At 33.1% G+C, this 18,146-nt stretch overlaps 2 protein-coding genes across 2 annotated transcripts; one reads left to right on the forward strand and one right to left on the reverse strand.

Moving 5' to 3' along the window:
- Nucleotides 1-201: 201 nt before the first annotated feature.
- LOC132726552 (succinate dehydrogenase [ubiquinone] iron-sulfur subunit, mitochondrial-like) lies at nucleotides 202-5,941 on the reverse strand. The gene is made up of 5 exons (XM_060711884.1): nucleotides 5,784-5,941; nucleotides 4,769-4,837; nucleotides 4,244-4,302; nucleotides 1,211-1,354; nucleotides 202-304 (listed from the first exon to the last, which is right to left on the reverse strand). Exons 1-5 carry the CDS (start codon nucleotides 5,931-5,933, stop codon nucleotides 217-219), a joined length of 510 nt encoding a protein of 169 aa, XP_060567867.1. The 5' UTR covers nucleotides 5,934-5,941; the 3' UTR covers nucleotides 202-216.
- A 3,377-nt stretch (nucleotides 5,942-9,318) lies between these two features.
- Nucleotides 9,319-17,916, forward strand: LOC132726551 (uncharacterized; the record flags this gene model as incomplete). Its single annotated transcript, XM_060711883.1, is given in 5 exon segments — nucleotides 9,319-9,399; nucleotides 11,860-12,895; nucleotides 13,360-13,539; nucleotides 17,072-17,215; nucleotides 17,767-17,916. Coding segments are annotated over 4 exon segments (1,458 nt in total), but the record flags the coding sequence as incomplete, so codon positions are not given.
- Between the last annotated feature and the right edge of the window lie 230 nt (nucleotides 17,917-18,146).

Below are 18,146 nucleotides of genomic sequence, written 5' to 3' on the forward strand. Positions count from 1 at the left end.
ATAAAAAAAAAACATCTGCTGGATAAACGTTATTGACAAAAACAAACAAACTAATAGAACAAATACAATTTAGAATTTGCTGGCAAAATCCAAATGCTAAAACTCATCTTTTTATATATAAGAGTGACACAATACCATCTATCTCAAAGGCATCATGTAACCAGTATTCTGACATGGTAAAATTGTCCAACATATACAATGTATATGATAAGATGATTATAAACTTACCGGTACAAGATCTTTGATCACATACATGTGTGGAAGTGGGTAAATCTTCAATGTCTGACTATTGTCGTTAATTTTACTGCAAAATACAATAATATAATTACATAGTAAAACAAGATATGTTGGTAGGACAACTATTCTCAATGATTGACAGTTATACAAGAGTCTGAAAATGTAGAATTTACCACTTTCAAAATACAATTGACTATTCTTGCTGCTTGATAGTTAAACAAGAGCCTTGCTAATGTAGGAATTTCAAAATTCAGAAAGGGCAATAATTCTGTCAAAATTTGTGTAAAAGTAATGAGCCCTGGACAGTGACCTTGAACCTTGGATAGTGACCCCCTATTATGCTAAAAGAATAGTGTGTGAAGTTTCAACCAATTCTCTTCATAAGTTTTAGAGATACCAACTTGCATTCAAAACAAAACACAAATGTGACACTGACACTGATGCCGGGAAAGAGTACAATTGTTCTTTCCTTTCTTTGAATAGTCTAGCTAATGACAATGTTATAATAATAACAACTCTAAGTTAGGGTTCAAAGTCTGAATTTATCTGCTGCAGATTAACGAACTTTACAAATTGTTAAAGGAAGGGAACTAGCTAGTACTTCTATTAAAATCAAGGTTAAATGAAAATTTGCAAAACAATATGGTGAGCATATAAATATTAGATTAGATTATTTAATTCATATAAAAATTTCTGAAAATTGTGCCAGAACTGTTTTTACCAAATTATAATTAAATTTAAAATGCTTTTCCAAATACTTCTCTATCAAGATGAACAATAAGTTAACAATAGCTTTTGGTGTTTCCAGAAATTAAATACTCTAACAAAAGCTTGTATGTAAATAACTTTATTTGTTCACTTTACAATATTTTACTATTTAAGTTCATTTCTAAAATTTTCATGAAAATTAGCAAACATCTGGAGACATGCATTAATAGATTTAGAGAGATTAAAAAGCACAAAATTTTTTTACCATAAACAAGCCAAAGTGTTCAGTCCACCAATGTTCATGGCACACGATCCACAGATACCTTCACGGCATGACCTCCTGAAGGTCAAAGTTGGATCCTCAGTGTCCTTGATCTTGATAAGGGCATCAAGCACCATGGGGCCACATCTGAATATTACACAAAATTATGACAACTTTATTAGAAATGAAAAATCAAAGCACAGAAGGCGCTGAATTTGTTTGGGTCTCAGAATGTTAGAAAGGTGAAGGTTGTGAGATTATAAACCAATTTGTTTTTGTATAGTGCCACCAATGCTTTTCAGCGTTTTAATGGTAGTAAATTGGCAATAAGACTGATTGCAACACTGATATTCAATTCAATGATTATTTGACTTAAACATTTTGAAAAAAAAAAATGAGTTGCCTCAACTGGGATTTGAACTCCAGACCTCTCGCTTCCTAAGCGAGCGTGCAAACCCCTCGGCCAAGGTGAAGTTATATGTTAACGACCTGAAGAAAACCATATTATTCTAATTAGGGTTTGTAACCCTTATTACTTCAACGCTCACTGCTGTTAATAATCATGGAGCTTACTATAAGCATGTATATCTGTAAAGAATAAAACAATATTAGAAACCTTCGACCATTCCGGAACTTTTTTGCTTGAAAATCAATCACCTGTCATTTGACCATCTTTACGCAGTGATCTCCCCTGAATTTTTCGGCGTTAGTGTACATATAAAGGGAAGAAACCACTTCACAAAAGCGGACTACTTTCCGCATTTGCAATTAACAGTATCAGGGTCTGAAATTTCGCTACCATTATTTGTTTGGTCTGACGACCCAAACAAATAAAATGATATTGGCATTCAGATTGGATGAAAAGTGAATTGAGTAAGACATTTAAGTTGTCTCAAAACAGAAAGCAACTTTGCAAGACATTCAATAAGTTACTTGATGCTGACTAACAGTTTCAATTTTAACATCACTTGCTATTTGTTTATTTGGATAATGACCTGTCATAACTATAAACAACACCAGTGTTGTCATTCAAAATTTCTTTTCGCGAGGTGTTGTTTTTACATACAACAAAAGAGTAATTTGCAGCAGAACAAAATGCATTGAGATACTCATAATGGCCTGTAGTAACCTCCTTATAACATCCATGCATGCACTATCTTTGAAGGTGAAATAAAAGTGCTTCGTTATATATGGATACTGTTCATAAATTATAACTCTGTAAGTGTTAAACAGTAATAACAATAAAACATATTTTTAACAAAATCAGGTATGACCTATTTTCAATTTTATCATCATATTTTATGAACGGTAAAACTTAGCAAGAAGGGAAATGTGGACAAGAGAATTGAACAAGAGGGCCATGATGGCCCTGAGGTCGCCCACCTGTTTATAGGCCCCCCAACCCCCCCCCCCCAACGTTGCAGGGCCAATTTAACCCAAGGGCTTTTATTTGCACAAACTTGGTAGACACCCATAAGAAGATGTTTCATGCTTAACATCTAAGCTGTAGCTCATTGGGCTTTTAAAAAGAAGATTTTTTTTAAGTTTTTACTATACACATATAGTTAAAAACAATGACACCCCTGGGGCCGGGCCAGGGCTTTTATTTGAACAAACTTTGTAGACACTTACTAGAAGATGTTTCATGCTTAATATCTAAACTCTAGCTATTTGGGTTTTTTCAAAGAGGATTTTAAGTTTTTGCTATACACATATAAAGAAAATCAATACCCCGGGGCGGGGCCAATTTTGACCCTAGGGCTTTTATTTGAACAAACTTTGTAGACACTCACTAAAAGATGTTTCATGCTTAATATCTTAACTCTAGCTATTTGGGTTTTTTCAAAGAAGATTTTTTAAGTTTTTGCTATACACATATAAGGAAAATCAATGACCCCCGAGGCGGTGCCAATTTTGACCCCAGGGCTTTTATTTGAACAAACTTGGTAGACACCTATTAGAACATGTTTGATGCTAAATATCTTAGCCATAGCTCTTTGAGTTCTTTAAAAGAAGATTTTTTAAGTTTTTACTATATGCATATAGGGAAAATCAATGACCCCCCGGGGCGGGGCCAATTTTGACCCCAGGGCTTTTATTTGAACAAACTTGGTAGACACTTATTAGAACATGTTTCATGCTAAATATCTGAGCTCTAACTCTTTTGGTTCTTTAAAAGAAGATTTTTTAAGTTTTTACTATATGCATATAGGGAAAATCAATGACCCCCTGGGGCGGGGCCAATTTTTACCCCAGGGCTTTTATTTGAACAAACTTGGTAGACACCTATTAGAACATGTTTGATGCTCAATATCTTAGCCATAGCTCTTTGAGTTCTTTAAAAGAAGATTTTTTAAGTTTTTACTATATGCATAAAGGGAAATCAATGACCCCCCGGGGCGGGCCAATTTTGACCCAAGGGCTTTTATTTGAACAAACTTGGTAGACACCCATTAGAACATATTTCATGCTAAATATTTTAGCTCTAGCTCTTTGGGTTCTTTAAAAGAAGATTTTGAAGTTTTTACTATATGCATATAGGGAAAATCAATGACCCCCCGGGACGGGGCCAATTTTGACCCCAGGGCTTTTATTTGAACAAACTTGGTAGACACTCACTAGAAGATGTTTCATGCCAAATATCTAAGCTCTAGCTCTTATGGTTTTTTAAAAGAAGATATTTAAAGTTTTTTCTTTCGGTTGCCATGGCAACCAGAGTTCTGCATGGAATTAAATTCTTTGAACAATTTTTAAAGGTGACCACCAAAGGAACATTCCTGTGAAGTTTGGATGAAATTGGCTTAGTGGTTTATGAGGAGATGTCATTTAAAGTAAAAGTTTACGGACGGACGGACGCCGGACGAAAAGCGATCACAAAAGCTCACCCTGTCACTTTGTGACAGGTGAGCTAAAAATCATAATTATATAAATCTAAATATTACTTGGTATTCAATACTACTCTCTAGTTTTTTATGTGAATTTTCAACAAATTTTAAAAAGTTTTTGTTAAGAGTTTGTCTTCTTTTATCAACTTACGTATTGAGGTCCACTTCATAAATCTGTTGTCTTGGTTTGTCTCCAGGCTTGTCTGGGTCCTAATTAGATAAATGAAATAATTAACATTTCTCTACTAAAATAACAACTATTCTATTAAAATTTATTATTCATTTTAAATTAATTAACTTGCGCAAGAAACAAACATTGCAAATTTATCTTTATAATGGCATCTATGATTTAATAAAAAAAAACAGGGCTTCCGTTAAAGGAAGTTTAGGAGTCATTTACTCCTTGATTTTGGCTTGTGACATCCAAAATCTAATACTTTTTCTTCTTTACCTATATAATGTGACTTCCAAAATCAGAGATTTTGTTGCCTCTGACATCCAAATTTTGGAACTTAACGGAAGCCCTGAAAAAAGTTCACTAACATAAAAAAACCCTCCCCCCTTTGGTGCCATCGTGAAGACACCAACAACAACATTGAACTGGAGTATGCAATTAAAAAAAATGAATTCATCTATGAAAAAAATAAGAAATTAACATGGACATCTATTTACTTACATATCTGTAGATGGAGAACTTCTTTATTCTTTTTTCTTGAGGTGCTGCAGCAGTCTGTGCAAATCTTGTCTACAACATAAATATTCTAGGATATAAATTTGACATTAATGAGTGCTTTTTTTATATTTAATTTACATAAAGAGTTAAATTAAATGATTTAAAAGACAAGGCTAAGATAGATATCAAAGGAAGAATTCATCAGTAAAACATGATCCTATGCATAGAAATCTATAGTGTAAGTTACTAACTTAATAGCAAGCTTGAAGAGTAGGCAGCAAAGCGAGCTTTACAGTAACGCGGTACCTGCTAGATAGTGATGGTTTTTAAAACTTTCACCGGAGTACTGCAAAATTATGGGTAATTGACCACAGCTTTTGGAGTTACAAGATAACAATTAAAGCCGAGGAATTCTGATTGAAAAAGTATGCATAGACTGGTCTTTAAATTATAATTTCTGTCTAAGAGCTCGCTTTGAGGCATTGCTGTATTCATATTAACATAAATATAAAATATGTGGAAATAGTAAAATCCAGCCAAAAATGTATGTATTTTATAGTTTCCTATTACATTTACATACTGAACTGATTATTTCATAATTCAAGTAATCAAGGTCTTTATACTTGTATAATTGTTATTATTTAAAAAGCTGATATAACAACTTGGCATCAAGTCAACACTACACAACATGTCTAGTAAGTTGTTACACAACAACTTCAAGTTTTGCCCAATTTGGGTTCTGAATGTTTTGTTTTTTTATTTTTCACTTACAATTAGTCTAAGATAAATAGGGATCATAATTAAAAAAATTAATGACATTCATTATCAATGCCTAGAAAGCAACAAATAAGCCACATCAAACAATAATTTTAGGGTTTCTATTAAGCGACCTTCACCTTCAAACTGAAAACATTACAAGGTTATACAACGAATTTATGCTTTATTCCATTTAAGTAAAAAAAAATAACGCTATTTCAAATTGCAAGATTATTCTACTTATAAGTGAATAAATCTTTACCTGGATCAGCTTTACTAAAGCTGATTGCGGCTTCAAAAACTGGACGAGTTGTTTAGTTGTCATTTCTGTCCCTTCTACTTTCCCCGCTGTTACGTAAATGACAACTATCGAATAAATCCGAATGAATTTTGTTTTGAGAATGGTTATCATAATTTAGAGAACTCAACCTCTAAGTATCATAATTGCAGAAAAGAGTGAAATTGCAGAATTAAAAAAGAATTCTTTATTGAGTTTCTATTTCTCTTATTTCTTATAAGCATAAATAAAATAGTATTCAGAAATTAAAGATTTAAATATTTGTTGTTTTAGGAAAAATATATAATATTTTACTGCATACTGATTAAAATCAGCTCCTAAAACAACGCATTTGTTATAACAAATAACTACATGTATATAGATCTGAACTTTAGTCAGATTGAATCGCACTGATCATCATTTTCTATATAACTGAAGTTTAATCGTCACCTGCCTGGCCGCCGCCGCCATCGTCTCAATTGGAACACCTCGACTGGTATTCACAATGATCGAGTAGTCCAATATATCATAGACGTATAGTTTTTGTCGGTCAAGCCTGCTTTGCCCCAAAGCAAAAATATCTCAAAGCGACTTGATATTTATAGGACTAAATAATCGAGGCCTTAATAAGAATAAACAATAGTTCTACCACGTGACTTCTGAAGTAAACAAAAACAGAAACTGTGTATTACGAATATATTTGACACCCCTGTAAAAGTAATGTTTTGATTTCGGTAAAATAAAAATGAACAATATGTCTGACAATCAGAATCATTTGAAAAATGTCCGTTGATGTGCAATTATAACCAAATCCGAAATATCGTCAAGTTGTTAACATTTGTAATTCCGTTTAAACAAACATACAATTAAGTATATTTATTTACGTTTTTTTTATTTATAGGTATACTTAATCTAGGTGGAGCTTTACAAGATATAATGATACAGATAACAAAGATAAGCAGCTCCACTGAAATTTCGCTCATGCATATTAAAAAAGGAAAAAAATAGACATGAAGTATCTATCTATCTATCTATCTATCTATCTATCTATCTATCTATCTATCTATCTATCTATCTATCTATCTATCTATCTATCTATCTATCTATCTATCTATCTATCTATCTATCTATCTATCTATCTATCTATCTATCTATCTATCTATCTATCTATCTATCTATCTATCTATCTATCTATCTATCTATCTATCTATCTATCTATCTATCTATCTATCTATCTATCTATCTATCTATCTATCTATCTATCTATCTATCTATCTATCTATCTATCTATCTATCTATCTATCTATCTATCTATCTATCTATCTATCTATCTATCTATCTATCTATCTATCTATCTATCTATCTATCTATCTATCTATCTATCTATCTATCTATCTATCTATCTATCTATCTATCTATCTATCTATCTATCTATCTATCTATCTATCTATCTATCTATCTATCTATCTATCTATCTATCTATCTATCTATCTATCTATCTATCTATCTATCTATCTATCTATCTATCTATCTATCTATCTATCTATCTATCTATCTATCTATCTATCTATCTATCTATCTATCTATCTATCTATCTATCTATCTATCTATCTATCTATCTATCTATCTATCTATCTATCTATCTATCTATCTATCTATCTATCTATCTATCTATCTATCTATCTATCTATCTATCTATAAGTATCTATCTATCTATCTATCTATCTAATCTATCAAACCTATCTAATCTATCTATCTATCTATCTATCTATCTATCTATCTATCTATCTATCTATCTATCTATCTATCTATCTATCTATCTATCCATCGTTAATGCCAAACCCCAAACCCCTCGCGGGGACGAAGACATGTTAAATTATCTTTGCTGCATGTTAACGTATTAGTAACTTTCTATGGATATCACTTAAAAACGTAGCAGAACATATATAGCCACTGAGCCAGTGTTTTCGCCATATGCATATATATATATATGTAGTTATGTAACAAAAGTTTTTTTAAGTAGTTCTCTTAAATACACAAATGTATAAGCTTTCAAAAAACATGTTATTTTACTGATTTTGATATCTGCATAATAAGTTTTACTTGCTACAAGTTTGATATCTTAACTACTTAGGAAGTTGTCAGTCTCTTTTATCTTTGTCCCTGAATGGCATAAACTAAGTTAACAACACCCTGCATAAATACTTAATATTTGCTAGATTTTTTTTTACATTTTATTCAATACTGTCATGATTCAGAAGAACATGTGACATAAATTACAAAATTGTGAACAGGTATCAACCGGAACACAGAAAAATATACATAAAATTTAGAATGAGTGACAATTATATATATTGTACCCATATATTGTACCCTCTTAAAATATGACTAGATAATAGCGAGCTCGACGAGCTGGCCCGAAGGGCCTGCTCGCAAAGCGAGCTTTACGGTAACGCGAGTACCTGCTAAGTGATGGTTTTGAAAACTTTCGTCCGAAGTACCGAATTGGACACATCGCAACTTTTCGAATTTAAAGATAACGATAAAAACTGTGGAATTCTGACTGAAAACGGATGTGTAGACTGGTCACCCGCGCACGTCTACGGGAAATATAATTGGACAGGGAAACAGAATAACGGAAGCTGTGTATAAAATATCGAATGACAGTTGAAGGCGCCATTTTGTTTGAAAAATCTGATAAATAAAAACAATTTTTTTTCGAATTTTGTTGTGAAAACTATGTAGAATGAAAGAAAATGGTCTAACTAAGAAAATGAATCCGAACACCAATATCTTTTATTCAGTCGTTAACGCTGTACAGACGTTTAAAGTATTGTTTACGTGACGTCATAATGTAGCGCCAAACAGCACGTGCAAAACAATCAAATCAAGTACGCTATTTTAATGTCGCAAACGTTTTAAGTTTTACATTTATTTAATTAATAATATTTATTTCGCTTGAAAAATTATCGTGTGAAATAAAATAAACAAACAAAGTTTTATCCACGTCTTCAAAACTCGTTATTCATTTAACGACAGTTGCGGAGCCATATTTAACACAGTACGTGTGACGTCACACGCACTCGTCACTGCAGTTAAAAGTACATCGAGCTCGCTTTGAGGCTTAGCCTTTTTCATATTATCCTGAATTAAGGCTTCAAAAACAAAATTTCTAGGAGACTAATGATACAACATTATACATATTATTTGCATGTTGTTATTATTTCTTTACAAATAAAGCAAGGTTTTTTTTTAGATGTGACTTGTTTTTACTATTCATAAGATCTTCAAATTTCAATGCATTAGGATACCTATAATAATAACATGTTTAGGATTCTTAGACCAAAATACCGCTCTTTTCAGTGTTTTCATACTACATGTATTGTGTTCATCATTCGGAAACAACAGTGACACCGAATTTAAACAAAAGAAGAGAAAAGCCTTTGTTTCGCAGCTTCTACTAATTGAAAGTCCTTTACGCTATTTAACTTTGCTTGGTTCAATTTTGCTATATGAAACGTAGTATACCAGTCAATGTTTACAAATGGCGGAAACGAAAATAGTTTGATTTTATTGAAAAATCAAAAAAAGAATTATAGAAGTATGATTATTTTTTGGGGTCTTATTATGTCACGAAAATTCATTTAAGGTGTATTGTAAACTATCACATTTACTTAAAGATACCTTTCAAGTTTCATATCTTAGGTTGATTTTGTTAATTTTGCGAGTTCCAACTTGACAAAGTGTAATTATTTCGGATAGGTGGTGTTATCGGATATTTCGGTGTTATTTAAATATTGTATAAGGATAGGCAGTGTCATGGTATCTGTTCAATGAAATATTGGAAAAAATGAGCTGCCTGACCTGGTCTCGAACTTTGGACCCTCTAATCAAATAAAAATTTATATATATTTTCGGTATGAATAATATGAAATAAGGTAGTCAGACTAATTTCTCGGCAATCTCCTGGATTAAACCCTATGTATATTTCAGAAGTAAAACTTGTATATAATACACTAAACAAAACGGAATGAACCTTATATATACTCCTGGTTTAGACCATGGGGTCTATTCCAGGATATAGCCAATTTCTCCTTTACCAGTTCCTCACCTGACGTTTCGTCCCTGACGGTTTTTTCCCTATTTTGGGGGAGAACCATCTGCATATTTGCAAATAAGCAGACAGTTTCTCCACATTTATATTTTTATTAATACATTATTTAGATGTTAAATAAATGGGTAAGTTAATTATTTATTGATATAGATTAGAGAAAAAGATATTTCATTTAAGAATTTAGATGTTTAATGGATAAATATGTCTGCATATTTCAAATTTGGGAGAGAACTGTCAGGGGAGGAAACAGTTTGGGATAGAATCGTCAGAGGGAGGGACTGGTAAGGGAGAGAATTGTCATTCATGAAATTAGGTGCTAGTAGTAGTACTGCTACCTATGACGCGGAAGCTCTTTCAAGCATAACATATTTAGTTAACATGTAAATCAGATCTTTCATGCACTTTGTAAATAAGTAAATTCAAGTATTTTGTGACGAGTCCTATAAATATGACGTCGCTTTGAGATATTTCTGGGCAAAGCAACATCATATCGCAATTGCTCAGAAACGCATAGCGCATTCAGCATGAAAATCTGGCATAATTTTTAGCTTTCCTAAATAAAATTCAAGCATTATTAAATAATCCTAGACCTTTCTGAATGTTTGTTTCATATTAGACCTTTGAAAATTATTAAATGCTCTTTAAGTCTTATTTGATCTGTCGCCAGAGCTCGCCAGTCATACTTTACCGAAGTAGATATTTTGCTGGAGCATGAAAACATAACTTCCTCAAGTTCCTGTCAAAAATAATCAACAGCAAAGGAATTTAATAAAAAAAACAAGGCAATTTGCTCCAAATTAATGGAAAATATCCTGAATACCAGATACCAAAGAATCATATCAGACAAAAAGTCTGACATGGTCTAAAAATGTCATAAATACATTTAATACTTGGACAAAACCTGTATGTTTATATGTTTAAAATGTGTTCTTGACCTTTAACCCATTACGCGATATACACACCTTTTAACGCCTTTTTCACCCCCCCCCCTTTGTCTCAATTGGTGAAAAAATGCCTTATTTAGGCCCCCAACACTTGTTTTTTTAGAAATGTTGTTAAAAAAGTGACCACTTTTTTGGCGCGGCCCCCTACCAAAAGATACATCAGGAGGTTGCCAGAAGGGGGATGTGCCTCTTCTGTTTGGGGGGTTTGAAGGGGGCGGCAGTCCCCCTCATCGCCAAGAAAATTTTGGACTTGTGAGAGGCCCCCAGACCCCAGATCGATCATAAGGTAATGTGTAACCAGCGCTGAAAAGCATTTGACTATATCTCAATCCATTGAGAAGTTGCAGTACTTTGAAATCAATTTTGATGGAAAAAAATCAAGGCAAAATAATGATTTTTGACAATTTTGAGATGTCCCCTCATTGCCATGGTAACAGGAAATTTAAGCCTGGGCATGTTGTTACAAAGGCAATGGTCCAGTCAACATTTGTGCCAAGTTTGATTAGTATTGAAGCAGTTTTTATAGTTTTATCGCAATTTTAACTTGTAACGGGAGACTTTTCAATGAAAACAGCCATTTTTCACAAAATGCTTATGAAGTAATGGGTTAATTTACCTTGTCTGTCAAGGTAAAACTGTTGAAATCTATTTAAATTTTCATCAATTTAATGTTCACAGATTTCAGACTTGGACAAAAAAATCCTTATGACAAAACTGACATGTGATGATTAATTCAATTGTGATGTTGACCTTTAAATGACCTTGATTGTCTAGGTCAGATATGAAAATTTGAATTATAATTTGTTCAAGAAATGTTTTCTAGCTAGGAGTTAAGTATTCTTTACTGCAATGTGTTTGACTTAAAAAATGTGGAAAGGTCAAGTGTGAACCCAGCTTTTCCTTTTAATTCTGATGATTTTCATCTGAAAACATACATTTTTTTCTTTTATTTACCCACTTCTGTTTTTTCATGTCCTATTATATTTTTTTTTATACATTTCAGTGATTCACTTAACCATTTTATAGCAAAGAGATGCTTCAGTAACACCATAAAGATGGCAACACATTTCATCTGTCAAAGTACAGAGCCTTTGGCTCACAACTATCCAAGTGGGCTGGCTGGTAGAACACATGGGGCAGTGTCACAGTATGAAGTATACAACAACAGTACTAAGCCACACACTCGTTTTCCTCCACCTGGCTGGGATTTTTCTCATTCATCTGAGGAGGATTCTCTCCCTTTGCTGCATACAGCTCCACAACCAGAGTCTAAAAACTCCTCATTCATGTATGATCCAGATTTATGTATAACACCACAAAAAGCTAAGAGTTCCAGCAGCACCACATTTAGCTCATTTGATGATGTTATTTTTAAAAAACCAGATGCCAATCCAGATCCAGATTTAACACTCACCCCTATGAAAGCCCTGGATGAAATTTCTAAAGTAAGATCTGAAATAAATAATGATAAAGGTAAAAAACCGAGAGTAAGATTCGACTTGGATGAAACAGATCCAAATGTGAATGAATATATACCTAAAAAATCATCACCTGATAAACAATATAAGCCAGAACTTTATGATGAAGATGATGATGATTATGAATTTGATATAGGTCCTGAAGGGACAAAAGTGTTGAGTGAAAGATCTGAAAATGCTAGAAATGTTAAGTGTACAGTAGAAAACTATAATAGCCAGTCCGTGTTTGACCCACTTAAAGAAACTTGCACTAATCAAGGACAAATGTTTAAGTCCAGTAATGTGATAAAAGCGAAATCTCAAGTAGATAAAAGTGATAAAAAAGGAAACAAGACCATTCCAAAGACACAAACTGTTGGTCAGAAAGTTGTTAAGGTTGTAAGGGAAAAGTCTGATGCACCACGACAAGCTTCAATACCACAATTACCAGTGGTGGAGAAGGGAGATCCAATAGCTGCATGTAGGGTACCGGAAAAGACCGGACCAAAGAGGAAAGTGAAGGTCCTTCGAGATAATCAATATACCCATGTGGAAGCTGAATGCAACTACCCATTCAGAGAGGTTTGTTTTGTAAATTTTACTATAATTTTGGAAAAAGTATCTAATATTACCCATATGCATCTGAATTTTCCCCCATATATAAAATTTCCGATTCTTATTTGTTTAAGTTTATGCTTCATGTTTAACACTGCAGATTTTATAATTAAATTATCTTGAATGAGCTAAACCGGTGACATAAGTTAATATGAGAGACATTTTATAAGTCATAGAGGTTTTAACCTTTATTTTTGGTTGATAAAAACCATTTTCATGTTAACATATACATACATATAGTATATCCAAAAAGGAGAAAGGAGTCTCTTTTAAAAGGTCTTCCTCAGTAAAGCTGAAAAGTAACAATATAATCTTCACAAAGTTGGTATGAGACTTAAAATCCAGCTCGAAAGATAAGATTGTTATTAAATTAATGCAACATAATGTGACACAGTGTTGTAATTGGTAGTCACGTTTCAATTTTTCAACAGAACCCAGTAGATGACTATGCTGGTGGTGAAGAGCATATGTTTGCACGACCCGAGTATAACAGTACGTTGAGGATGAAGTTAGAGGCAGAGAAACTGAAGGAAAGCTCAGTTGACCTTGACACGGCATTACAAAGAAAACTGAAAGTTTCACAGTCTACAAAAGCAGATATCAATGAAAAGGTTTGAAAGTTTATGTTTTGAAACATTTTTCATATGGTAGCTAAAATTGATTCCTCTATAATTACATTTATGTACAATTTTATACCGAAAGCTGCCCTAATCCAGTAACCTTAAGGGTACCTTACCTTGCTAAATGTAAACAAAAATAACTTTTGGCAACAAAAGCACATCATCTTGCAAAAACTAATCATGAAAGCATATTTTTGGCCTAACTCCTTCATAATGTGATAGTATGTTAGACTGAGAACAGTTAAGTGACACATGATTGAGATTCATTTCAAGGTCCTTTTATTTTCTTGTATACATTAATGACATAGCCCAGTCACTAAAGCCCTTTAGGTGAGGTTTTGAAGTTAAACGACTCTCCTACTGTCTGTCCCTTGTCCACGGCATATGTTTTTCTGTGATGTTTGGCTTGAATTTATATTTCTTTGGTAATCCCAAATTTATGTGAGTACATTTAATATCAGCTCACAAAATGCATCAATATAGTAGCTTGTAATATCCATGCAAGCTTTTAATTAGTGTTCATTTCTATAAACTTCAACAAATACATTTTTTACTGTATTGTTTAGTCAAAAGAAAACCAGGAATTTACCTTAAGGCAGTAACATAAAATGTTAACCAAAAAAAATGTTTCAATAAATATCTTTTATATCATATTTCTATCTCAGCACTTGTAACAGTTTGCAAGTTTACAAGAAAAATTGCTGACAATTTTTAGCTCACCTGTCACAAAGTGACAGGGTGAGCTTTTGTGATCGCTTTTCGTCCGGCGTCCGTCAAGCGTCCGTCCGTAAACTTTTACTTTAAATGACATCTCCTCATAAACCACTAAGCCAATTTCATTCAAACTTCACAGGAATGTTCCTTTGGTGGTCACCTTTAAAAATTGTTCAAAGAATTTAATTCCATGCAGAACTCTGGTTGCCATGGCAACCGATAGAAAAAACTTAAAATATCTTCTTTTAAAAAACCCAAAGAGGTAGAGCTTAGATATTTGGCATGAAACATCTTCTAGTGAGTGTCTTTCAAATTTGTTCAAATAAAAGCCCTGGGGTCAAAACTGGCCCCGCCCCAGGGGGTCATTGATTTTCCCTATATGCATATAGTAAAAACTTAAAAAATCTTCTTTTAAAGAACCCAAAGAGCTAGAGCTAAGATATTTAGCATGAAACATCTTCTAATGGGTGTCTACCAAGCTTGTTCACATAAAAGCCCTGGGGTCAAAATTGGCCCCTCCCCAGGGGTCATTGATTTTCCCTATATGCATATACAGTCGACTCCGGTTAAAACGAACTCAATGGGACATTTAAATATCGTTCGTTATATTGAAGTTCGCTAAAAGCGAAGTAGCAACAACTTTTCACTGGTTACCGGTGTAACTGGTATTTTACTGCAGCAGTTATTAAATGGTTATTTAATGCGGGGCATTTTATTAAACAATATATTATATACATGGTACATGTATTTCTTCATGTAGTACTTGTCTTTAAAGTATTCTTTTGCTATTTGTTTATTATCGTTTGGTTAATATTCCAAACAAAAACAATCGATTATTTGGTAATAAGTGGGTATTTACAGCAATCAACTGAGGGTGCAAAATACAAATTTTCCGTAACAAGTAGGAAATTATGTTGTGAGAACAATTTATCAAAATCTTATTCCCTGAAGCCATACCTAACATGTGCAATCATTCGATTGTATAATTATCGGATAGTGTTATTCATGTATTCATCCTAATTGAGTGCATCCCGATATTTTAATTATATCAGTTAGTTATAACCGATGAAATTTACATATTTTCCGTCATTTGGGGCTTGAAAAAATGGTTCGTTATAGCCAAAAATTCGTTGTAAGCGAGTACGTATTAAGCGATGTGATTTAATATAAATAAAGAAGGAATCAGCCGGGGATGTCAAATTAAGTTCGCTATTAAAGATAATTTGTTATAAGCGAGTCGACTGTAGTAAAAACTTAAAAAATCTTGTTTTAAAGAACCCAAAGAGCTAAAGCTAAGATATTTAGCATGAAACATCTTCTAATGGGTGTCTACCAAATTTGTTCAAATAAGAGCCCTGGGGTCAAAATTGGCCCCGCCCCGGGGGTCATTGATTTTCCTTATATGTGTATAGCAAAAACATAAAAATTCTTCTTTGAAAAAACCCAAATAGCTAGAGTTTAGATATTTAGCATGAAACATCTTCTAGTGAGTGTCTACAAAGTTTGTTCAAATAAAAGCCCTGGGGTCAAAATTAGCCCCGCCCCGGGGGTCATTGATTTTCCTTATTTGTGTATAGCAAAAACTTAAAAATTCTTCTTTGAAAAAAACCCAAATAGCTAGAGTTTAGATATAACGCATGAAAAATCTTCTATTGAGTGTCTACAAAGTTTGTTTAAATAAAAGCCCTGGGGTTAAAATTGGCCCCGCCCCGGGGGTCATTGATTCTCCTTATATGTGTATAGCAAAATCTTAAAAATCTTCTTTGAAAAAACCCAAATAGCTAGAGTTTAGATGTTAAGCATGAAACATCTTCTAATGGGTGTCTACAAAGTTTGTTCAAATAAAAGCCCTGGGGTCAAAATTGGCCCCGTCCCTGGGGTCATAGATTTTCCTTATATGTGTATGGCAAAAACATAAAAATTCTTCTTTGAAAAAACCTAAATAGCTAGAGTTTCGATATTTAGCATGAAACATCTTCTAGTGAGTGTCTACAAAGTTTGTTCAAATAAAAGCCCTGGGGTCGAAATTGGCCCGCCTCAGGGGTCATTGATTTTCCTTATATGTGTATAGCAAAAAAATTCTTCTTTGAAAAAACCCAAATAGCTAGAGTTTAGATGTTAAGCATGAAATATCTTCTAATGGGTGTCTACCAAGTATGTTCAAATAAAAGCCCTGGGGTTTAAACTGGCCCCGCTCTGGGGACCTATATTCAGGTGAGCGACTTCAGGGCCATCATGGCCCTCTTGTTTAATTTCCTCAGCCATTTTGCTAGCTTACATTAGTAAAATTCAAGACCAGAATTATGAGTTGTTAACGAGTTAAAAGACTACAGGTTATATTCAAGGGTATTTTTCTACCATATTAAACTAATTTATTGATTGATGTTGAAAATGTAACAGTTTCTTGTTGTAAAAATAGGTTAACCTTTTCTCTGCTGGAACCGAAATGTGATAGGCCTTTGTCACCAGTATACAGTCAGGCCAGCCTGGACATCTGAGAAATCTGACCAGGCTCTATACTGTTGGTAGCTCAAGCTTTGTATTTTGATATTGAAATCCCTGAAATTTGAATTGGACGGTTCCATATTGAAAAGAGGGTAAGCCCATAACATAAATTCAGCAGATGAATGGTTAGTGCTGATAAAGAATTCACAAACACTTGCTATGAGGAATATTCCTTAAGAATATAAAATATATGGAAAGTACTGCTAAACTCAAAAGTAAACACTTGTATATATTAATACAGTACTGCTGTGCACATAGGTCTTGTTTTATGTAATAAAGTGGTATTGTTTTGATATAATTTTAGGCAGCAAGTTTGGTTAACACAGAAGGGACAGCATTTAGTGGTCTCGTTAGTCTAAATGTTCCCGCAGAAGAAGTATGTAAACAAGCTGTGGAGATGAAATCTGCCAGGGCTAAACAAATTAAAATGCCAAAATCTAAGTTCAAGGTAGGTACTGGATCTATTTTAAGTCCAATAATTTCATGGTGATATTTAAATCCAATAGAAAGAACAGAGAAAATTTATACAAAACAGATTTGATTTTATTTATATAAAAAATAAATGGCTAATATATTATAATGTTTCATTACCAAATAAAATGCCTATTAATGAAGTTTGTCATTATTATTATTATTTTATATTATGATTAATATTTCATTTGTTTCTTACTTTCTATTTTACTTTCTATTTATACATTTTAGAGTTGTTCAGTTCTCCACTACCTGGAACTTTGTAAATTTGGGGTTTTTCAAGCTAATATACTGGTTCATGAACAAACAAACTTTTAAGCCTATAGCTCACAGTGCATTTCCACCCACAATAAATTAGTCAACCTGTTGCACTTATACTTTCGAAGTTGTAACTTTAAAAATTTGTTTGTACCCCCGTATTAGCTGGGAAATCCAAAAAAATTCTAAATCCAGGAGTAAGTCTTTTTACAGATTTATCATTCTTTCTAATGTATTTATAGAATGTTTTTAATTGTTTCTTTTTTATAGGACCACAGAGAGCCAGATTTAATGGAGTTTTTCTCAAGCGAGCGTCAGAAGGAGAGTGTCACGTTGTCACTGCCAGGAATTTCTGCCCCGTCAGAACATCTATCTACTGCGTCACATTCAAGAGCATTTGATTTATATAAACATAACAGAGTTTGGGAAAAAAGTGGGAGATTGTGATAGAACTGTTTGAACTTACAATAATTTAATGATGGTAGAGAAAAATACCTGAAAATACATGTCCCGTCTGAAAGATTTGATATTTTTTACAAGAAAGGATGGGGAACTTAGATGAATGGCAGTTTTTCTTTAAGGATGAGCAGTTGATATTAAAAAAAATGGCATCAATTTTGTGATGATAGGACAGAAAAAGGGATATTTAA

The sequence above is a fragment of the Ruditapes philippinarum genome, unplaced genomic scaffold (genome assembly GCF_026571515.1).
Source record: "Ruditapes philippinarum isolate M1 unplaced genomic scaffold, ASM2657151v2 ctg3066_1_1_1_1, whole genome shotgun sequence".
NCBI lineage: Eukaryota > Metazoa > Mollusca > Bivalvia > Venerida > Veneridae > Ruditapes > Ruditapes philippinarum.

Bases quoted from the DNA above. Each gene is read 5' to 3' on its own strand.
- LOC132726552 (XM_060711884.1), bottom strand. From the start codon at position 5,933: ATGATAACCATTCTCAAAACAAAATTCATTCGGATTTATTCGATAGTT. The intron at 4,838-5,783 runs GTAAAGATTTAT...TTTATGTTGTAG, and splicing joins CTTTAGTAAAGCTGATCCAG to ACAAGATTTGCACAGACTGC. The intron at 305-1,210 runs GTAAAAAAATTT...TGTATTTTGCAG, and splicing joins AACACTTTGGCTTGTTTATG to TAAAATTAACGACAATAGTC.